At 41.1% G+C, this 23,818-nt stretch overlaps 1 protein-coding gene across 1 annotated transcript; it reads left to right on the top strand.

Moving 5' to 3' along the window:
- The first annotated feature begins 4,910 nt into the window (after window positions 1-4,910).
- On the top strand, window positions 4,911-23,383 carry vstm4b (V-set and transmembrane domain containing 4b). The gene is made up of 8 exons (XM_071536077.1): window positions 4,911-5,047; window positions 8,197-8,604; window positions 18,998-19,051; window positions 19,368-19,475; window positions 20,606-20,639; window positions 20,775-20,899; window positions 21,646-21,710; window positions 23,187-23,383. Exons 1-8 carry the CDS (start codon window positions 4,996-4,998, stop codon window positions 23,310-23,312), a joined length of 972 nt encoding a protein of 323 aa, XP_071392178.1. The 5' UTR covers window positions 4,911-4,995; the 3' UTR covers window positions 23,313-23,383.
- The last annotated feature ends 435 nt before the right edge of the window (window positions 23,384-23,818 follow it).

Below are 23,818 nucleotides of genomic sequence, written 5' to 3'. Positions count from 1 at the left end.
TGAAGAGCCTGAACATGCTGCTGTGTTTGTGTTTCCTTCCATTGCATCCAAACTGCTCCACTGACACACATACAGAGATCACTCAACACCAGTCAGCATAAAGCTCAGGCAGTAATGAGCAGCTCTTACTTTCTCCACAAGAGGGCGACATTTACCTCAGAGAAATAAAATAACTACACTGTCCTGAAGTCCTTCATTCACATCTGAGCAGCAGAGGAGCCTTGTAAACACCCTGTGGGCTTTGATTACTGTGTGTGTTCACATTAGATCTGACACACAGCTGGTGAGCAGACTGATGGGAAGTTTCACCACTTCTGGTTAATGACAATGTGTCCAATTTCCTCCAAGTCTTATTGAAAAACAGTAAAAGGAGGTGGCGTCCTGCAGTGGTCTAAGGCGTGCACCATGTAAATCTGACCCGGGACCTTTGTTGCATGTAGTCCCCCCCTCTCTCCCAATCTTAAATAATAACTTTATTTATATAGCACCTTTAAAAACAGAGTTTACAAAGTGTTTTGACAGACAAAATAAAAGCAGAATACTCAAATTATGAATTTAAAAGGCAGTAAAACAATAATAAACAGGGATTGTAGGATGAAAACCAAGATAAACAGTAAAATAGAATAAAAGTAAGAATTAAGACAGAGTTAAGATAAAAGACGTAAAAAGACAATAGAAAGATGATAAAAAAGATGATAAAAAGCCGATAAAGAGACAATAAAAAGCCGATAAAAGATAAAAAGATAAAAAGGCAAAATAACCTTTAAAAAAATAAAATCCTTTCTACCTCTCTCCTCAGCTCTTATTTCCTTCCTTCCTTGCTCTTCTCTGTCTTTACATGATCATTCATCATCTCACATGAATAATAGCTTGTTGCATCTGTTTTCGGGGCTTTAACCATCTGACTGTTTCTTACCCAGCAAGAATCTGACGGACAGTGACGTGCAGGAGGAGGAGGCCGAGTTTTATATCAACTTAAACAAGCACAAAAAAATTCACAATATGATATTATGGCATGGTAAAATTTCATCTTAAAACAGCTTAGGAAACCGTTTTGACTGATGATATTAAGATATCTAGGTCCCGATTCAACGGCTCAACTTTCATTTTGGCGCTACACAGGATTTCTGTTTACAAACTTTTTATTGTGGAACATTAGGGAACAGACTAAACACACATCCAAGGCACGGATCAACATCTTTTTCCATTTAAAACAAAGCAAAAACAAATCCAAGTACAAGTAAAGAAAGAAAGAAAAAAGAAGTGGGAAATAAGAAAAGGAAGAAAACAAAGAAAACCCACTCCCACATAATGTCTCATGGCTTGCACCACACACCTCACTGCAGCCACAACATTTCACAACACACAGTCAGAGAGGAACACCGTCCTCAGCTCGGCGGGTCGTCTGGTTTCCCTGAGGAACGCCACTCCGAGTGAGAGGAGACCAGACCGTCTGCTGAGAAGAAGTTTACTGAAAGTTTCCACAGACCAATTAAAATCCTTTCTCTGCCCTTAGATCTGACACTCTCTCCACAGACAAACCTCTGAGTATCTTCCGGTACCGCTGAGTGACTGGAGGAGGCTTGGCCGTAATTGAAAAAATAAACTTTATAGACAAAACAAGTAATATTTGAAGAAGTATAAGATCAAATGGACAACATCTATTCAATGATTAGACCAGTGGTTCTCAATCTTTTTCATATCAAGGACCCCTAATTTAGTCCACATTAGGGCCACGGACCCCCTTTTGATGAGATTTTGTCTCTCGGACCCAAATCTGAGAATATTTTTATTGTCAGATATGATTTTGTCCAGAATTCCATGACTATCTGTACTGTAGGTAGAGAGATAACAGTGAAACTATGATCAAAATAGTCATTCTAAAATGACAAAATAATGAAGTTTAACAATTCAGCAATTTGTTGGGGACCCCCTGGAATGCCCTCAAGGACCCCTGGTGGCCCCCGGACCCCACATTGAGAACCACTGGTTTAGACTATGCCAAACTGTATATGTGTCTGTGTTTCTTCTAAGGTGCTGGTGATTGCAGGAATGAGCAATATCCATATATAAGTAGGTTCAATTAGTAGTAGACTTTCTTTAGTTCAGCAAGTAAAACATTCAAGAGCAAACAAAACATTTCACATCTGCTTCTTCAGATTTTGCTCTTCATCTAATGATCTATTCAACGTCAAAATGTTTGCTGGGTTGCTATTGGTTGCTTGCAATGTTGGTGATGTAGGAACTGAAGCTTATTCTGCTGTTGCACTCTGGATAACATCAGTTAAATGCCTAAAATGTAGAAGTAACTGAATGAACACTAAACAAACCCCAGATCCACACGCAGGTTTCCATTAGCCTACAGATGCCGTGTTTTGGCACTGATTCCCCCCCGTACTATATGATCTATTTGATCCCATCTTGGAGCCTCGGTCCTCTGCCAAGTTAAGAGAGACGGCCTCCTCCGTCCCAGAGATGGATGAAGACGAACCAATAAAAAAAGCTCCTATAATATCCTGGTAACTCTATATGAAAACATAGAATAATAACTTACAGATGCAGCCATTGTCAAAGTTCCCCCGCTGTTTACTGCTGAACTGCTGCTGCACTTTTGACTGGATCCCCAAGGGGGAAGAGTTTGGAAAAAATCTGGTTTTGGGTCTTTTTTAAGCTATAAGAAGTTGCATAGAAAACAGTTGCAATGACATCACCGACTTGAGATCAGTTTACCCACCTATTTATTCACCGCTATATAACTCATACAGTTTGAAACGGGACCAAAACTTGCAGGCAGCAGCCGGTGGTGTGGCAACTAGCCGGCTGAGGAAAAAGTTTTATACTACAAAATACTAATTTGGTTCAACTGTATGACATTAAAGAAAGGATAGTCTGCAGTATAAGCAAGATAAATGCATGAGCAGCGTTTTTTACAATGACTACCACTGTATTCACAGCTCTAATATGGTGAAAGTTCATCTTTTGGGGAAGTTGCATGCCACATCTTGCACTGGATACTGCACATTACTTTGCATGTCAAGAATATTCAGTCTGTGAGGTTTTGTAGAGTGAAGGCTTCTTTCTCAGAGAACGTCCGGGGGTCGGTGTTTGTCAGAGCGCCGAAAACACTTAGCAGTCTCCCCAGACCGTCTCATCTATTATCTGTGGATCAGAAGTGGCCCAGATCTCCACACTGCTGCTTTCAGCTGGTTTGATGGACGCCAGCAAAGTGTCCCAAAAACCCTGAGCTGACTGACTGCTGCACAAAGATTCACTGTGGGATCCTGTTACATGAGACAGAGGCGAAGGGAGATAGATGAGGAGACACACACACACACACACACACACAAACACACACACTCTCTTTATCTCTCACACACATAGACCCACACAGACACTAGAGTTTGACCAATATGGGTTTTTGAAGGCCAATATCGATACTGATATTTTGGGGTTGAAGCTACTGATAGCTGATATTTTGTGCCAGTATTCAATGTTTAAATTTGACTGTTTAGACCAGTGGTTCTCAACGTGGGGTCCGGGGACCACCAGGGGTCCTAGAGGGGGTCCCCAGCAAACTGATGAATTGTTAAACTTCAGCATTATTTCATTTTCAAGAAGTTAACACAGTTAGAGAATGTAGAAGAAAGACTGTTTTGATCATAGTTTCTCTGTTATCTCTCTAACTACAATACAGACAGTCATGGAATTCTGGACAAAATCGTCTAACAATAAAAAATATTCTCAAATTTGGGTTCAAGAGACTAAATCTCATCAAATGGGGGTCCATGGCTCTAATGTGGACTAAATTAGGGTCCTTGATAGGAAAAAGGTTGAGAATCACTGATTTAGACCATCCTGGGACACTAAAACTCTCCACTGATTGACTAATGAATTGTTTTTTGTGTCAGCAGCTCTTTAAAGGCAGGGAGACCCACCACAACTACTATAGAGAAAGTCTGGGAGACATTACTGCCTTTAAATTAAGAATTAATTTACAGAAAACATAAAAAAAATCTAACAAAATGTGCAAAGAAAATAGAATAGAATAAGTTAGAGTAGAGTAGAGTAGAGTAGAATAGGTTAGAGTAGAGTAGAGTAGAGTAGAATAGGTTAGAGTAGAGTAGAGTAGAATAGGTTAGAGTAGAGTAGCATAGAGTAGAATAGGTTAGAGTAGAGTAGAGTAGAATAGAATAGGTTAGAGTAGAGTAGCGTAGAGTAGAATAGAATAGAATAGAATAGGTTAGAGTAGAGTAGCGTAGAGTAGAATAGGTTAGAGTAGAGTAGAGTAGAGTAGAATAGAATAGGTTAGAGTAGAGTAGAATAGAATAGAATAGGTTTTAGTGTTTTTCTGTAGAGTCAGAGAGGAGTCTCCATCATATCTGACCCTAAAAAACGACCACACACACACAGAGCAATCCTCCCCCTTTATCAGTGGGTGTGTGTGTGATTGTGTGTATGTGTGTGTGTGTGTGTTTGTGTGTGCGTGTGTGTGTGTGTGTGTGGTTGGGGGGTTTTACAAAATAAAAGCCCTGACCGAGGTGTGTGCGCCTGCTGTTCTCCACAGATGGAAGTGTGATTTGCTCGGCGTCAATCTCCCCGACACACTCCTCCCCCCTCCATCCTGCACAGGAAATTACATTTCCCACTCTCTTGTGTGTGTGTGTGTGTGTTTGCACACGCTCACCTGTCTGTATTTCTATCTGTGTGTGTGTGTGTGTGTGTGTGTGTGTGTGTGAGAGAGAGAGTGTGTGTGCGCACGTGAGCCTGCCAAATGTGTGTTTTCACTGAGTGTCACGGGGGGGAGGGGCAGTGGGGCGGAGGGAGGTTCTGAGTAGAAACAGAGCGACCAATGTTTCGTATTACACTCCACTGCTGGGGGAAAAAAAAGGAGAAGAAGAAGGAGAAGAAGAGGAGGAGGAGGAGGAGGAGGAACCCTGGGCTTAGTTTCTTCAGAGGCATTTAACTGGGAGTTTATGGAGGCTGCTGCCGTGGAAAATGAAGATCTCCTCTGTGGTCTTCGCTCTCCTGACTCGCACACTGTTTGAAGGTGAGAAAAACTTTATTTTGCTTTAAAACCAAAGAGGATCTGGAGGAGAAAAAGTGTTTTCTACTCTCTTTGGAAGAAGCTTTCCAGAAAATGTCTCAGAGGGAAGATGTTGGGGTGATGGGTGAGGAGATGGAGAGAAAGATTGTTGGTAGATAAGTTTGTTTTTGGATAGTATAGCACTTTAGTTGTTGACTAAAACTTCTACTTCTTCTTCTTCTTCTTCTTCTATATGTATTGTCCAGTTGAAGCAGAGATAAATATAGTCCAAAGTGAGATTGCAGGGTGTGATGGAAAGAAAATAACAAGTTAATCACAGTTGAACATTTTTGCAGAGATGAAAGGGAACGAGAAACTGAAAATTGGTGGTTTCCCCTTAAGTGTTTGAAAGAAAAACAAAGCTTGCAGTTTCACTTCTACATCAATTCATGTTTTGTTTTTTTAGTGAACTCTATTAAATATAATTGTCTAGAGTTCAGCATGAACTTGCAACGAAAAAATCAAACAAACCCTGTCTTTATCCAGCTCTTAACTATATTTTCTTTGTTTTGTTCTGTCAAGCAAAAACCAAATGACAGACATTGAAGAAAGAGGTAGTGGTTTTAATTGCGTGCCGCGCCGAAAGCGTCTTGAGTGTGTGACGTGCCGTGGAAAAGTGTGGATTATGAAATGGCCCAAAGTCGGAAAAACAGATGTGTGATATATTGTCATGCAACACATGCGGCAATAAAGTCTGTTCCTCAATGTTCCTCCCACGCATGTCGTCACACGCCAAAAACAACACGGCTGTCAGCGTGAAAGGGGGAAGACGACTCCTGACCAACAATAAACTCTCTGCAAGTTCATAAGGCTTTCATATGTGTGAGGTAGCAGCCTCACCTGCTGGGAAAAAAACAACATTTCTGATGCTAATTATCGATGTTCTCCACTGTTGTTTCAAGAGGAAAATTCAGGTCAGTCGGTCAGGCATTAGCGCACAGGTAGAGAGGAAGGAAGTGTCCATCATCAGTCTTACTCACACTGCAGCACTGGAGGAAAGCACTATACAACTAATAAAAGGGAAGTAAAAGTTCTATTATTGTGGAAAAACTTCCTCAATCCGTTTCTCATATTCAGAAAGAACTAGCCTTCTCTTCTTTGACTGCTGAGGAAACATTTCCTTGTTTTAGAAATACATATCTACCAAAAAAATAGCACTTTTTGGTCATAATTCACAATCCTGTCTCATATGGATTATGGCTGATATTTGCACTTTTTTGTATGTTTTTCAAAATCATTTCTGGTGTCTATCTTTAGACCATTGGGCGTGATTTACGGGGGCCAATTTGAGGGGGATGAAAGGGGTTTCCATCCCCCCTTATAAATGCAAATTATCACGAGCATCCCTCTTATTTTAAGGAAAATTGGAGAGAAAACACCCTGCCTGACTCACCTCCTTTTTAAATGTTCATGGCTCCGTCACTGATGGCTTTCTCAAACAGCTCCATCCACCGAGACAAATGGGCTGCGTTTACACTGCAGCTTACAGAGTGTCAATTCAGAGTTTTTCCCTCACATCTGACATAAATCTATTGTTTTCTACTCAGTGTGAAGAGCAAAAAGCTGCATGGAGTCAATTTCTTTTTAAATTCCGATCTGGATCTCGAGGCATGAGACCTACATGCTGGGGTGCAGTAGTTGGGGGAATAGGGGTACCGAATACCCAGGGCCCCAAGCTGACAGAGAGAGCCTCTATAGTGTCTAGAGTGCCTTTTGTGGTCCTAAAGTGTGTCATTTCACACTGCTCTGGTTTTAAAACAGGGTTTGGTTGAAATCTAAAAAACTGTCACATCTCAACCTTTATTTGGAATGGTCCCATTAAATTCTGTACAATTACATCCAAAGGGGCCAAAAGCCACATTTTTAGTGTGTGCCAAACAATAAAAACAGCAAATTTTATTGTGTTAAAAAGTAGGAAGCAGGAATAAATTTTGGCTCTGTTTTTCCAGTGCAGCCTTAAAAACAATGACAGATTTTGAATAAGGGACTACAGGTGAAAGTTTGGTTATGACATCCAATTACCTAAAGGTAGCGCCCAAAACCTATGATTTCAATTAGGGATGTGTCTGATAATTGATCAGAAAATGAAGGTGTGGAGGTGTGTTTGAACTGCAGATGAGTAGACACTGATGTTTGTCATAGATGGAATAACGGCGGTGTGGGGATGACACAGTAGTGGAAAATCCTAGCTACGCCCCTGCCTACATGTGACTTGTATTTGAACATTCAAATCAGAATCTGTCAGCACTGTAAATCTTGTGTCATTGACCTGAGACAATTGTCATAATTTGGGTGCTATGGCAGCTTGGTTAAGCAGAGTTAGAGACAATGGAAACAAACAATAAACATCTATGGAAAGAAACCCAAACAGCTGACTTGATTGGTATTTCCTCAATCAGTTAAAACTTGACTAAAACTGACAAAAACTAAAATCCATTTAAAATTGTGTAGGTAAAAAAACAGATGTGGCGTCTTTTATTGTAACTCTGCGTCTTTTCAACATCGCTGTCAGTTCATATAATAGATAATAATAGATATGAACAGCAATCCAAAAAAAATGTGCATGAGCAATTCACAAGTAAGCATTAAGTCCTGCAGTGTGAACTTAGCCATTGGGATAAATCTTAATATCCATTGCAGAACCTTTCTGCATACCAAAACACCTTAAAACACCTCCAATACACTGTACATCTTAACAAGTCATTCAGTCTTATATTCAGTCTTCAAATCTTATTTTTCTTAAAACAAGAGAAAAATTCTGCCAATGGGGTCAAATAACTTCACGTTTCCTATTCAGTTTCACTTGTTTTTTGAATTTGCTAGAAATGAGTGTCAGTATCTTGAAACAAGTCAGAATAAGGCAGATCACTGCACTACTATCAAGAAAATTACACTTTTTTACTTTTTACTAAATTCTTGAAACAAGTTGATTTGCATTGGAAACAAGTGAAATCATCTCTCCTTCTTGGCACATTTTCTCACTTATTTTAAGAAAATTGTGATTTTAGGATTCAATAATAGACTAATTTACTTGTTAAGATGGAGATTTTTTGCAGTGTATGAGCAAACTCTAAACACCTAACGTTGTCTAAACCTTGCTTCTTCTTCTTCAGATTTGTGTTTGGCCATCAACGTCACCATCACCCCCTCCCCCTTCACGGTGGCCCAGGAGGGTCAGAATGTCACGCTGTCCTGCGTCGTGTCCCAGCGCCGCCGCAACAGCGCCCTGCCGGTGGTGAAATGGACCTTCCTGCCGGCGGGCACCGACCGGCCCGAGGACGAGCTCCTCATCGCCCGCGTCAACATGAGGAAGGCCCGTTTCTACGGCAACTACACCAAGAGCTTCGCATGGCCCAAGCTGAAGCTGACGGTGGTGAAGCAGGGGAAGATCTTCGACCTGCTGATCCTGAACGTGTCGGAGGGCGACCGGGGGCTCTACATGTGCCGGGTGCAGGAGTTTAAAAAGAACCAGGACCGCTGGAAGGCTTCCACCAACTGCACCGCCGCCACCGAGCTCAGAGGTGAGGGGCTGAGCTGCTTCATTTGATTTCTTTTACCTTTACTTATCCTGGGACAATCTGCTGAGAACGTACACAACTGAATGAATGTGAAGCAGGGTGTTGCTGACAGACAGGACTGTAGTCAAGATCAGGTCCAAAGGGGGTTGAGACCAAGTCGAGACTGAGAGCAAATCTTATTCAAGACCAAAATACGCAAGAAACAGTGTACATGTCTTTCCAAATGTAAAAATAATGGTCAAGGAGTTTCTTAAAGGTCCATATTCTCCACTTTCCAGTGTTTTATTTTGTGTCTTGAGGTCCATTCAAAGCTGTGTGTGTGGTGTCATGAACCAAAAACACTCTCAATCCATTTCTACACGTTCATTTTCCAGCATCTCTCTGAGCCTTACCAAGAACAGGCTGTTCCTGTTGCTGTGTCTTTAAGGCTCATTAATATTAACGACCCCTCTGTTCCGATTGGCTAACCGTTTCAAGAGTGAAACGTGAGACGCGGCGTCTCACGGCCCGGCAGCTACAGGTAGGGAAAACTCTCCGGTAATAAACAATGACAACCACTCAACCGCTTAGAAAAAAACACTTTGTTAGTCTATTATTTCTTACAGAAATGATAATGAGCGAACCTTTGTGACGCCACAAAGTTACGGAAGTCCAAACGGCTCGTTTAGAGGCTCGCTTTTCTAATATGGATTGTGTGGATTTAGTTGGCGACCGTGCGTTTTGATACTTTCACCATGTTTAGATAGACCATCCAACTCCTTTATCATCACAGAGGCAAGGGGAGTCCTGCTTTACACCAGATGGGACCTTTAAGGATGAACAGAGATGTAGATCTATCAGCAGGACCTCTGGAATATACTCTTCAACATCCAACTAATCAATGAAGAGGATTTTGATGAATATCTTTCTCACAGGTGTAATCCTTTAAATAGTTTGTAGTACTTAGGAGAAAATAAACAAAAGGTGGACCAGGTGGAGAGGAAATTTATCTTTGAAATGTTTTTGTTAGGCAGAAGAAGAAAAAAACATCAAGTCAAAATCCAACAGTGGCCAAGATCAAGACAAGACGGAGACGTCAGAACAGACTGAAATACGACAGCACTGGTTACAGATATTCATACAATACTGGTGATTGAGAGTGTTTTTGGTTCATGACACCACACACACAGCTTTGAATGGACCTCAAGACACAAAATAAATCACTGGACAGTGGAGAAAATGGGACCTTTAAGTGATGATTATAGTATACCATAGATGGCAGACACACTAAGGAAGGGGGGAATATGGTATGATATGAATTATAGACATATCAGTCAGACCTAAAAAAAAAAAAGCCTAAACTGAGCCTGAGCCCACAACACTGGTAGAAGTAAAACTTAATTGTGATAATAGCAGACCAGAGATAGCAGAAAAAACTATTTGTCATAGGGGAGCAGGAGTGCGTCTCCAGTAGTCGCAGTTTCTCAAACCACAACTGGATGACCTAATTCATCTGGCTGAAGACGGAGTGGAGTCAGTTCACTGAGCAAGAGGAGCGTCCTGCTTTTCATTTGGGAGGGGAAATGTCATTGGTTAGGAACAAGCCCCGAGATAAAAGGATCCTCCATCGCAATAAGTTGCGGCTTTGACAGAGTAGATGATGTTGGAGGGAGAGCAGAGAGAGAGAGTGTGTGGTTTTGATGCTGCGGCACATGAGCCGTTCACACTGTGGAATGGATGACACATCCACTGCCACCAAATACTGCAAAGAAAACTTTTCATTTTCATAAAACCAGAAGCAAATTTTAAAAGCAGAGTGTTTTTTTCCCCCAATCATGACACATTCAGCAGTGACACATTTTGCATATAAATCTCATATCGACCAACAGGGCTGAGAATTAAAGTGGTTGAAAGTGGTTGATTTCTGATTTTTTTCCCATCTTCGGTGCTGAACGCTCATCACTGTGGTGTTTTTGCTCTGCACTTCCCGGAGATGACCTGTCAATCAAACAGTGTGGGCGGAGCTTGGATTTTCTGTTGATGCAGTTTGAGTTTCTCTTTTCTTTCACCGGCTGTTTGGAACAGACAATGGAAAAGCTTTCATCAACTGGATATAGGTTGAATCACTGTTGTGTTGGAGCGATTTGCGAAATTGACATTTATTTATCAATTTATTATTAAAATATTGCAGATTATTACTTTAAAGAGTGGTTTATCCAAACAATGACAATATTTCATCTCCACAACAATCCGAGGACAATTCATCTCATCCAGCCTCATCACTGTAGTCTTCCTCTCCTCTTTGAACAACACTTGAGACGTTGCTCACCACATTTTCCATGGAAGCGTTCCTGCCGGCTGCGACTTTCGGCTGCGTCCACACGGCCAAGTCTGGGCCCGGCAGACACGCCGTCCCCGCCGAGCGCCGCTCTGTTGACTTTGGCCCCGGCGAGGAGTTTCCCTCCCGAAAGTAGAACAGACAAGAGAGTCCAGGGAGACTCAGCAGAAAAGGAGCACAAGAGATAGTTGTGCTGAGGAAGGTAGACGTCGGATGTTTGTCTGTAGTGACGAGGTGAGCGGGCGGTCTGGCTCTTAACCTTCTGCGGTCGAGGATGTGGAGAGCTATTTTCATCCAAGGAAGCACCCGTCCATTGTGGTTTTGTGGCACCGGGCTGCAAGATATTAATACAAAGGCCTACTGCAACGTTTTCTGCTGAATGCTGCAATTGTTATATGAATTGCAATATATTGAGAGATAGTTACATCTACATTATTTCTAACATTACGCAATTATCGGGGGTGAGGTGACCTAAAGGTACATTTGTTCTGTTTGTATCTTGAATTTGAGATGTGTAAACACCAGAGCAGCTCTCTTGTGTAGCAGGTTGTCAGAAACTCATCTCCCTCCAAGCAAAACTTTGCAGCCTCTTGCAGCTTGTAGACTGCACTAGTCAGTATCGCAATTTTGATGTAATTACGATTTGCAGACCTAGCTTTCTGCTTGTATTGTCAAATCTGATTGAAATTTTTAAGGTTTTGTTCACTGAAAATATAAAATTAATTAAACACTATTATAATCTATATTCAAGATGTATACTATTGTAATCTATAGATCTATCTATAGATATATAGGCTGTATTTTCCTTACAACTTCTCTAGTTACAGCCCAATTTCTTGGTTATAAGTTATGCTCCTCATGTCTTTAAATCCACCCTGGATCCAGCCTTCCAGTGGGATCAAGATTATCTTGATTTCTGACATCAAAATTTTCCTAAGCTCTGTCTTTGAGTTTTGAAAAATGCAAAAACAAGATTTAAGATTGATTAAAGGTGAGATTGGATTTCCCAATCCAAATTCCAAACCGAATGATCAGAATCTCAGCGAGTTTTGAAAGTTTTGAACCCAAAATCCAACTTGATTCCTGAAATCCAAGAATCAATTTAGTTAGTTAATTTAGTTAATCAATTGAGTTATGAATTATATTTACAAGTAACACTCTGGCATAAACTATCCAGATTCTGGGTAATAGTACTGGACAGGCCAGAGCTTTAACTCCACAGGAAAACTGGACTATTTCTGCCCAGTGGACCACCAGGTGCTGGTATTTCTCCCCAGTATCCAAACTTAACGGATGACAGCTCACTATGATACACATCAGCTACACATCTGAGGGAAAAGACCCTCTGGGACCCGCTCTGGTCCCGCTTCAGCTGAGAAACACCAGACGACTGAGCGTGCGTGCATATATGTGTGTGTGTGTGTGTGTGTGACGTAGAACTAATGGAATTCCTGTGGTCAGTTAACATTAGGTGACCAGGTGTTTCCACATCACACACACATACGCACACGCACACACACACACACACACACACACACACACTCGCCACTCCTCTACTTACTACTGCTATAACAAACACATCTAAAAAGGTCAATGGGTTTTTTCACATCTTCTACTTGGCGTAAACAAAAGACAGCTTCTTCTTTTTTTTTTTTAGGTATTTCTATAACATATGTGGGCAGTCGGGAGTTTGAGGAGAGAGTTTTTAAGAGGTACGTTGGCGGCAAAAGGATGTGGCGTGGGTTTAAGTATAGAAACAACAAGGAACTCTGGGTAGTCTGCTGGCAGGGCTACAAGTTAAAGTGTAAAATAGAGAAATGTGATGGTTCTTAGGGCTGCAAACATCAGTTTAGAGGGCAGAAAGACTTTCCTCTCTGTTAAAGCCGAGCTAAATAGAAGTGGCATAAAAAAGAAGAGAAGAATAAGAAGCGAAAGAAAAAGGTCTATGTAGATGGCCATAATAGAAACACAGTAAACAAGTGTTACAGTATAGAAAGATGCAAATTGTTAGGAGAAAGGATGTGGATTATTCAAAGCTTTGTTATGACACACAACGTCGCTATGCACTTGTGTTCCCCTCCAGTCTTTTATAGTAGAATAGATTAAATGGATGCAGATCGCTGACCGGCTGAAGACACAGAGGATCATTATTCGCTCCAGCTGACATCCCGATAGTGATGTTTACAGTATCGAGTTTGTTGGGGCACAAAAAAAAAGAGGAGGCACCAGTCCGGGAACATTTGAATGCGACTGTGTGACCCCCGACGAACAAGAAGCGGTTTGTTTGAGCGTCTTCAGCCATTCAAACCTCGCTGTAAAAGGATGACATTTTCTAGATGAGGATAAAGACAGTTTTATGGCGTACAGTGCGGCAGATTTATCCCGCTTCTGATTATTCCAACATGTGCAGCTGCCCCACTGACAGGCTGCTGAAAGGTCTACACAGAAAGTGAGGGGAAAACACCAGATGAAACAAGCCTCTCTTAGCCTTGGAGATTCATGCTGTGGATAATTCGCTGTCAACGATGGATGGTGCTTTAGATTAAAATCAAATCGTCCTTAAATCCCCTGTGAACCAATGGTGATGCGGGAGAAAGTTTTATGATATAAGCTGAAACTGTGTCTATACTGCAGCCAGGCTAAAGACTCTAAGCTTAAAGCTGCAATAGGCCCTGTGCAGAAGTGTTATAAATACCACAGCAAGCAGACCGGACGCCATGTTGGAAGACCACTGACCTCCACTTTGTTGTTACAGAGGCCTGCTGGTGAACTTTCATTAACACAAAACAAGAAAACAAGACTATAAGAGTCAATATACGCAATTTTATGACAATTTTATGACATGACAGACAATTTTATAGCTGTCACAATCTTTAAAATAAAGTATTACCTGATTAGGGTTAAGAAACATATCAACTGTGGTCAAAGATTAAGGAAGTAACCTTCTAGTCATGCTAATTCCTCGGACTTAGTTACCAATCTTACTAGCTAGCTAGCTAGGCCAGGTAACGCTAGGTAAATCAACAACAAATCTGTGATGTTTCTTTTGTGTTCTTTTGTGCCACAAAAGTACTAGATGATGTTGCGTATGCTGTCATTCAGACACTTCTTTCTCTAAAGCAGGGGTTCTCAACCTTTTTGGCTTGTGAACCTGTAAAACAAAGCGATGTCTACTCACGACCCCCTTCACAAAGGTTCAATGAAAGAATGATTTTTCCTTCTTTTTCAGGTCATTTCATTTGATTCATTATCAGAGGCAGCCAAGAGGCGGACAACTATTCAGTATTTCACAAGAAAAAAAAGAAAAAATTGAAAAGAATCCCAAAATAGACATGATAATACATTTGTATAGTAGAAATATGCTTTTTTCCTATCCTATAAATCATCTCACAGCCCTCCAAAATGATCTTGCAAACCCCTGGGGGGTCCCCACCCGCAGGTTGAGAACCAAGTTGAGTAAGATTTATGGTTGATCTCTTACTTGGATAGCAAGTCTTTGTCTGTATTAGTCTGCAGATACAAAATAATCCAAGCAGACCCTTTACTGTACTGATCGCTGTCTGCCTTGAGGTCTTTGAGATTGATTGAGGTTATCCATAGTCATCTTCTTTTTTCTGATAATTGAAATAATTGATAATCAAGTGACAGCAGCAAGTCAGGCAGAATGGACGTTCTTCTCTGTTGCAGCCTCACTTTGTGATTTAGGCTGATAAGATTTCTACATGAAAATCTTGCCCAGGGCAACTTTAAACCTGCAAACCTATATTGCCTCCCCCTCATATTCATAAAGTAAATATTTGGCAAAAATCCTGGAGCGAAAATAGCCTGAGGCCAAATCTAAAAAAGTCTAAAAAAAAAAAAAAGATTAAAGCCAGTGTTTCCAAACAGCAGAATGTAGGTCACATATGGGCAGTGTAGGTTGGTGGTTTCAGACTGGGAGCGACTCCCAAGGTAACTTCCCCAGAGAGAAGAGCCTGCTGGCTGGGATCCAGACAGAAAAACCTCTCAAGAAACAGTCTGGAAAAGAAAAGAAAACCATTGAAACGAGGTGAAAATGTCAATCACCTTGTATAAAAGCTCTCCCAAACCCTGGTGTAGCAGTGAGGTTGGTGCTTGAGAGCCAATATCCAATAAAGTGGAGGGTTAATGGAACTCAGTGGAAAGTAGCCTATACATCTGCTGTGGTTGACAGACATGAAAGTAAAGGAGAGCAGGGAAAGAAATAGAACAGGAATTGGGCAAAATAAGTAGTAAGCAATAAAACAGCAGCCAAATCTGCTCAACTAGAGAAACAACATGCAAATAACAAGTTTATAACCCAAAAACGGAGATATATAGTAACTAGTCTGGCAGAGATAATATGCATCAAGTGGGAAGGTGAAAGTAAAGTTTATTTTTTCAATTTGCTGTTTTCATTCATTTTAAGCATTTAGCTGACAGCATTTAGCTCTTATTTTTCAAAATGTGCAGACTTTGCTGAAAACAACCTATTCCACATACATTTACATGATTTCTGAACAGATTTGTCCAGAGCCAGGCTGCTCTACGCTAATTTATGGGCTTGGTTTTAAATCTAATCTCAGTTTTTCCTCAGCGGCTTTCTCAAACCGGCCCAGTCTTAAAAACTGTGGTGGGGAGAGCATCTCCAGCGTTTAATTGGTTCCATATCTATCAGTGTGCATCCACGCTTTTATATGAAGATGTATTCAGTTGTGCTGCTTTTGCCGTTAGAAAATCCTGCTTTTTAGTCCATGCTTCCAAAAATAATGCTGCACTTTTGCTTGATCCCCAAGAGAATAAAAAAAAAAATGTAATCAAGTTTTGCTCTTTTGTCAGCCATCAGAAATTGGAGGGAATGATCTAGTTACTAGTTGGTTGAGAGACAAAAGAGTTTTGTGTTACAATATACACTGCAAAAAATCTCCATCTTAACGAGTCATTATATTACTGAGTCCTTACTGTATAATCAGTAGGCTGTGCAATATTGTGTGGATGCAGCCATTGTAGGCGTCCCAATTTTTCACGCATTCTTGCTAAACTACTGGTGCTCTGTGGCTCCATTTTCCCAAGAAGAAGTGGTGGGGAAAAAATCATGTTTTGCTCTTTCTTCAGCCATCAGAAGTTACATGTAATGACCTGGTAGCTGGTTGGCTGAGACACATTAGAGTCTTATGTTAAATATAGATGTTTGGTTGAATAACAGTCAAGAAATACTTGTCTGCAGCAGGATAAATGCAGGAAGGGAGACGTCTGTCATGGTTCCCGCTGTAGATAAAGTTAGTAACTGGGTGATGTGAAGCTTTGGGCCAGTGTGCCAGTCGTCAGCACAGCCTGTCTGTGTGTCTGTCTGTCTGTCTCTCTCTCTGTCTGTCTGTGTGTCTGTCTCTCTCTCTGTCTGTCTGTCTCTCTCTGTCTGTCTGTCTGTGTGTCTGTCTCTCTCTGTCTGTCTGTGTGTCTGTCTCTCTCTCTGTCTGTCTGTGTCTGTCTCTCTCTCTGTCTGTCTGTCTGTCTGTCTGTCTGTCTGTCTGTCTGTCTGTCTGTCTGTCTGTCTGTTAAGACACTTTAAGACACTTTATTGTCATTGTAGGCACATACAACGAAATAATGTTTGGTAACTCTCAGTGACCAGCAGCAATAGAGAACAAGATAAAAACAAGATAACAAGATATAAACAAGATAATAAAAAGGTATTGCACAACAAGTTAGAAGTATGTAATAAAGTGTTGGAGTGCATTAGCAGCAGTTGGGGGGTGGGGGCGGTGAAGGAGGCTACAGCTCTGGGGAAAAAGCTGTTCTTCAGTCTGTTTGTTGCTTTGATGGCTCTGTATCTCTTCCCCGGTGGCAAGAGGACAAACAGACTGTGACCTGGGTGGGTTGGGTCCTTACTGATGTTGCCAGTCTTCTTGTGTAGACGGCTAGCATACACTGTGTCCAAGTTTGGGAGCGCAGTTCCCACAATCTTCTGTGCCGTTTTTACCACCCGGACCAAGTCCTTCCGGTTCTCGGCAGTGCAGCTGGCATACCACACCGTGGCACAGTAGCAGAGGATACTCTCTCTGTCTGTCTGTCTCTCTGTCTGTCTCTCTGTCTGTCTCTCTGTGGGAAAGCCTCCAGCCGGTGAGGCTCGCCTGCCCGTCGTCAGCTGCTGGCGGTTTGGGGTATTTCAAGACGCCTGGTGGGTGTCACTACCAGCAGCTCAGCAAGAGCACAGCAGTGTTAAGACTGGTGTGGTCAGATGGGGTGGAGGAGTGAGAGCGTGTGTGTGTGTGTGTGTTTATGTGTGTGTGTGTGTGTGTGTGTGGTGAGGCGGGGTGGAGGGGAGAGTTCAGGGTGAGTATGGGAAACATATTTTCCCAACCGTTCTGGATACAACACATGGCTGGAGTTCTCATTACATAGACTCAGGCTGCAGTCACACCACAGGACTTCATGCTCAATTCCTAATTGCTGCTCACATCTGATTTGTTTGGATGGCTGTTCATACTGTATGTTTTGTAGGATGTAAACCCACATCTGATAAATCCAAAAATTAAGAGAGAGGATAAATAAAAAAATAAACAGATAGGAAGTACCTTGACTGCAAAAAGTAAATGTATGAATGCTCCATGATTTGGTTCATTTGTGCGCCTATATAGAGCATTACAGTAATAAACTTTCATTTTGCATTCAAGGTACTTCCTATCTGTTTATTTTTTTATTTATCTCTGGGCCAACTTGGAAGACCTTTCCCCACTGTTTATTTTTATGTGAATACCTGTATCTGATACCAATATGAACTGACAGTTTATTTTATTTGAATTTTATTTGATAGGGACGATGCAATTTAACATAGTTCCAATACAGAGCATGAAACTGATGTGCTGCACAGAGAGTTTATAGCTATTGCTAATTTTCAACTCTTGTGCCTAGTTGGGCTTTTACATGTACAGTGTAATTAAAATATACAGCTTTCAGTATCATAAAACCACAATACACTACAGATATGGAAATACAATAAAATACACATACCACAGTACACCAATACACATACACCATACACCAATAGTAATTTAGAGTACAATTAGCTAAAAATTAGTACAGCTCTGGTTTGCTTTTAGCCAGCACTTTGTTGTAAAAGATTTTATATCTGGAATTAATTTGGTTTCAGTTGGTAATGGTGAACATGGTTGGTAACTGGTAAATGGTTGGTAACAGTGAAGTTGAAAAGAGGCGTGCGGAAAGAAACAGTAACAAAAGACTCACATCTGTTTTTGTACCCACGCTTCTGCTTGTTTCCAAACACATTTCAGTTACAGTTTCTGCCTTCAAATTTTGACTGAAGTGAAGCGTCTCCTCAAATACCAGTCAAGTGGACTATTTGTCTTTCTTTCCATTGTTGTGTCTCGTTGTACTTCATGCTAACTCTGCTCAGCCAAGCTGCCAAAATTATGACATTTGTCTCTGGTGAATGATGTAAGATCTATTCATGGCAACGCTGACAAATTCCAATTTCAGCATTCAGATACAAGTCGCATGTAGGTTGCATGCCTCAGGATCTGGTTTTGTAGCACATAGCCATGCGATCCAGATCAAAATTGAAAAACTGGGACTCCATGCAGCTTTTTCCTGTTCACACTGACTAGAAAACATCTGATCCGATGTAACATGTAAGGGGAAAAAAGGTCAGTCCAGTTTGTCCAGGTTGTTCCAACACAACAATTTGTTAAGGAAAATATACAGTAAGGTAGTTCAGTGAGTGAAGAGTGGATGTTGGGTGAAAGCTGAAGGTGAAACATAAATCTTTTACCCAACCTTTTACAATAATTGTTAATTAGCTATTTATCCTTCTTCTCCAATAAAGGTTAAGGTTGAACACACTGCGGTCCGAACTGACTGATGCAGGAAGAGCATCAGGCAGGGAGGAGGCAAACCTCGGCTCGTTGTCTTCCTACAATTAGCTTTATTTAAACTCTAGGCAGTGTGTAATCAGGCGGCAGGGAAGCCACAGTGATGACTATGGACTTTACATGTTTCTCTTCTCTCTCTCTGTCTCTCTCTCTCTCTTTATCTCTGTCTCTCTCTTTGTCTCTCTCTCTGCAGTTCATGTCCTACCAGCCACCAAGGCCAAAGAAAGTCTGTGGAGCTTGTTTGAAGGTAAAGGTGTCATATTTTTGGTGTGCGTATGTATGTGTGTGTGTGTGTGTGTGTGTGTGTGTGTGTGTGTGTGTGTGTGTGTGTGTGTGTGTGTGTGTTTGTGGTGTGCTGGGACTGTCTCGTCCTTGGCGGGCAAAAATAGCCCAACCCAAAGAATATACTACAGTACCATAAATAGCGAGGCAAAACATGTTCTTGGAAACGTTTTTTTCCTCCTATTTCTGTATAGAGTAAAGCAATGCACTTAAGGCCAATGTGCTGTCAGACTAATGTGTGTGTGTGTGTGTGTGTGTGTGTGTGTGTGTGTGTGTTTCAGATGTGTACCTGTGCGCGGTGCTGATCTGCTCGGTGGGCCTGCTGTGCATGTGTATGTTCACGGTGACGGTGACCTGCCAGTACATACAGAGGAAGCAGAGATTAAAAGGTCAGCAGCACCATCAGGATCACTCTCCATGACCTCTGACCTCTGACCTTTGTCAATCTGGGTCTTCCTGTGTGTCTCTGCCTGTCCCAACAAGTCATTTAGTCTATTATTGAGTCCTGAAATCTGAATTTTTCTTAAAATAAGTGACAAAATCTGCCAATAGGGTTAGATAATTTTACTTGTTTCCAATGCAAATCAACAGAATTTAGTAGAATCAAGTGTCATTTTCTGCCTTATTCTGACTGGTTTCAACAGACTGACTCTCATTTCTAGAAAACTCCTGAAATAAGTGAAGCTGCATTGGAGACAAGTGGAGTTATCTCTCCTCACTGGCAGAAGGTTTCTCTTGCGTTAAAAAAAAATAAGATTTGAAGGCTGAATATGAGACTAAATGACTCGTCCATCTTTTTCTCTATGCCTCCACCCGTCTCTTCCAACCTAAACACTGTCATGTTTCCTAACAAGAGAGAATGTTAACTACAGTACAGACTTCACTGTTTTGCTATTTCTGTGCCACTAGGTTAAGTTTGTTTGGAGTAAGAAATGAGAAGTTTGCATTTCACTGGACTAAATTATCATTTCTCGCGACTTGAGTCACAGTTTTAATTGCTTGAGACTTGACTCGATGCATGAAGAGAAGACTTGAGACTTGACTTGGGTTCTGGTGACTTGGGACTTGAAAAGGTTTCTAAAGTCTTGACTTGAGATCTTGTGTTTGTGTAAATGACTCAGATTGAAAGTGATGAGATTTGTTCCAGCAGACGACTGAATTTAAATTCTGTTTTCTGAATTTGTATGGAATGATTTAATTTACTGAAGTTGAAACAGATTATAGAAATCAAACTCATGATGCTCTTACCAAGTTTTTATCCTATTTAAACCATATTGCATTGAAAAGTCCTAGATATTTAGTTTTCTTTAAGATATTAAATTGATACTGGACTCTTGATTTGTTCTGACTTGACTTGCTGTTCTACATTTAGACTTGAGACTTGACATTAATGACATGGACTTGACTTGGACTTGAGACTTGTGCCTCAAGACTTGAAACTGACTTGGGACTTGAGCAAAGTTGACTTGGTCACACCTCTGCACACCACTTCTGTTCCTAACTTGTTGTATCTCTGCAGATAATTACCACTTGGTCAAAAGCCCACAGAACAGGTGAGCTTTTAGAATGACACTTTACAACTTTACTTGACAATACCTTATTAAAAACATTACATAGAAACACTGAAAAAGGAAAATAAAGACACAAAATAACTGTACTAATCTGCTGGTAAACTGGTTTCACTGCAGCTCAGGAGAGACCGTCACCAGTGTGATCAGCGTGTCTCCTGCTCTGCCTAAGAAGGAGAGGAGGTACAGGAAGAAAAGGAGCAAAGAGTACCGAGAGGAGATACCACCAGAGATACCAGCCAAAGGTAAACACACAAACTATCACAGTGCGATGGCATCTACAGTTTGTTTTCTTTGGTCTTAACCATGATGGAAAAGTTGACTTTGTTGCATTTTTGTATTTGGTTTGTTTAGATTCACACTAACCGATTGCAAGTGAACCAGAGCTTGTAAACAAAAGTCAGATGACTCACAAGTAGCTCTTTTATTGGAGTTTTTTTTTTTTTAGACTGTCATCCTGCCGGGTTAGAGATTCTGGGGGGTGGGGGAGTCAAAACAAATCTGATTCCAGTCTCTGTAACTTTATCTCAGCATGATGGACTTGTCTGTCTCTTCTTCTGTGGTGTTCATACCAGTTAGGAACACATGCAGAAACAGCTGAATAAGAGCATCAGTCCAGACTTCAGTTTGTTCCGCTAGGCGTTCCAAGCATGAGGAACTGCTGGCTGTCAGATGTCAACATGCCCATCCCCACAACATACCCATAACACCTTGTGGTAGTGGGGTAGTTCCCTGTAGTTGTTGCAGGGTTTTAGTGTTTTTCCCAGAACTCCACTCCAAAAGAGATCTCGCTCTGTCTCTGTGTATTGAATTTGATGCATCAGAACCAGTCTGGGTGTTGAAAAATGTCTAATGATACTCAGCACTAAATCATGTAAACATTGTGTATAGGGGAGGGTCTGTTGTGTTTGTGGTTTACACACAAATATGTTTGCCCCCCCCCCCCCCTTTGCTCTCTGTGAAGCCACTGACTTTCATTCTGTCCCTGCAGCTCCCATTGGAGACAAAATGCGGAAGCCGAAACTTTTAAAGCCACAGCCAAGGAAAGTGGTTTTGGTGAGTAGCATCCATGCCGTCTTCCCTGGATCATTCCCTATTATAGAATGACTACATTCAGCTTAGAAATCTGATTGGTCAAAGAGATGATCTGACCTGTTCATAATTTGCATAAAGCATGGCTTAACTGTGCTTTATGGGTTGTTATGGCAACGGTTGTGGTAACCAAGAATCTAGTTAGTAATCATTGTCGTTTTCTCTATATTGGAGAAAACAGACAGCACATATACATTGGTAACTGTTGTATAAAACTCATAATACCTGGCAAGGAATTCTTTACGGCAGTGGTTCTCAACGTGGGGTCTGGGGACCATCAGGAGTCCTTGAGGGGGTTCCAGGGATCCCCAGCAAATTGATGAATCGTTAAACTTCACCATTATATTTAGAAGAATGACTATTTTGATCATAGTTTCTCTGTTATCTCTCTACCTACAATACAGATAGTCATGGAATTCTGGACAAAATCATATCTAACAATAAAAATATTCTCAGATTTGGGTCCAAGAGACAAAATCTCATCAAATGGGGGTCCGTGGCCCTAATGTGGACTAAATTAGGGGTCCTTGATATGAAAAAGGTTGAGAATCACTGCTTTACGGTATTTCACATTGTAGCAAGCCGCATCACTATATTAAAGGTCCCATATTATGAAAAACACGTTTTCACAGTTACGGTAGAGGACGCTCTCTGGGGCATTGCCATAACGTGTCAACAATGTCTATACCCAGATCTAGGGCTGGGCGATAATTCAATATTATCGTTTATTGTCTTTCAGTGGAATCATATCGTGATGATATGAAGATATTTTAATATCGTGACACACATTTCTGCTGTCTAATTTGATGATGACAAGCAAATTTTACTTAAATACTCTCATAAAATGAGGTATGGTAGGAATATTATTTGAATATTTCTGTTTTGTTTGACATCACACCTACCATTACCATTCGGTTCAATGACATGAACATTAATTTGATTATTTAACGTGATTTTGCACACATGAACCATATTGTGATATATATTGATATTGAGAAAAATCCTTATGATTATCATGATATTGATTTCAACCATATCGCCCAGCCCTACCCAAATCTACCTGAAAATATCACACAATCCAACTTTGAATTTTGTAATTGTCTGTCATTGCAATGTGTGGACCGTATAAAAGTTAAAGCAGCTCTAAACACTTTGCGGCCCCAAACGTCAGCTAGAGGCAAACTGTTTGACTTCATTAACTACCCTAACCTGAACGTCATTGTCCATCCTCCCTCTCCTCCATCACTATCATCTGTAGGGGAAAAATAAGCTTCACCCTTGTGGGTCAAAATGAATGAGCAAAGGTTCTTCCGTGGATTCTTTATTCAGACATGCATGGTTCAGTTCAGTGTTACAGATAAGCATATAACTCATTTTATTTCTTACACATCTCCTTTCCTTCCCCCCCCTCTTGCTCCTCCCTCTCCCAAAATCCTCCAGCCGAAGATAGCGGAGGAGAGTCTGACCTACGCAGAGCTGGAGCTGGTGAAGCCGATCCCGGAGACCAAGGCGTCGTGCACCGGCACGGTGTACGCTCAGATACTGTTCGAGGAGAGGCAGCTGTGAGGGAAAACACACGCACCACTAATAACTGTGCCTTATGTATAAAGAATTGTCTAATGTCTATTGTCTATTTATAGTCTTTATTATTGTTTTGTATGCCAGTGGTATGTGAAAGGTTTTTTATTTAGTAAAACTTGTAATGTCACAAAATTATGACAAAATTTTTGAATTGTACATAATGATTTTACATCTTCTTCGACGAAACTTCCGTCTGCGAGGCCAAGATGCAAAAGGAAATGTTTTTCTATACCGGAGTATTTAATGGTTGTCTTTTATCTTCTGCACCCAAGTTTCAAACCTGTGTACTTTAGACTATAAGGACACACTAGAAGATTATCAGGCCGGTTTACACCAGGATGTCCATCCCGTCGGAGGGGAAATCCTGATCCGAGGCTTGGTCGGGACCGATGGAAAGCAGAGATTATCTGGCAGTGTGAGGGGTTTACAGACTCAAGTTTAACCTTCTTAGATCGGCCTGCGAGTCGATTTAGGATTTAAGATGTTTGATA

Source organism: Centroberyx affinis, unplaced genomic scaffold, assembly GCF_046629955.1.
Source record: "Centroberyx affinis isolate AG114_WGS23_722 - 3 ecotype Tasmania unplaced genomic scaffold, CSIRO-AGI_Caff_v1 ptg002821l_1, whole genome shotgun sequence".
Taxonomy (NCBI): domain Eukaryota; kingdom Metazoa; phylum Chordata; class Actinopteri; order Beryciformes; family Berycidae; genus Centroberyx; species Centroberyx affinis.
Note: the sequence above shows the minus strand (reverse complement) of the source record. Positions and strands in the feature narration are given on the sequence as shown.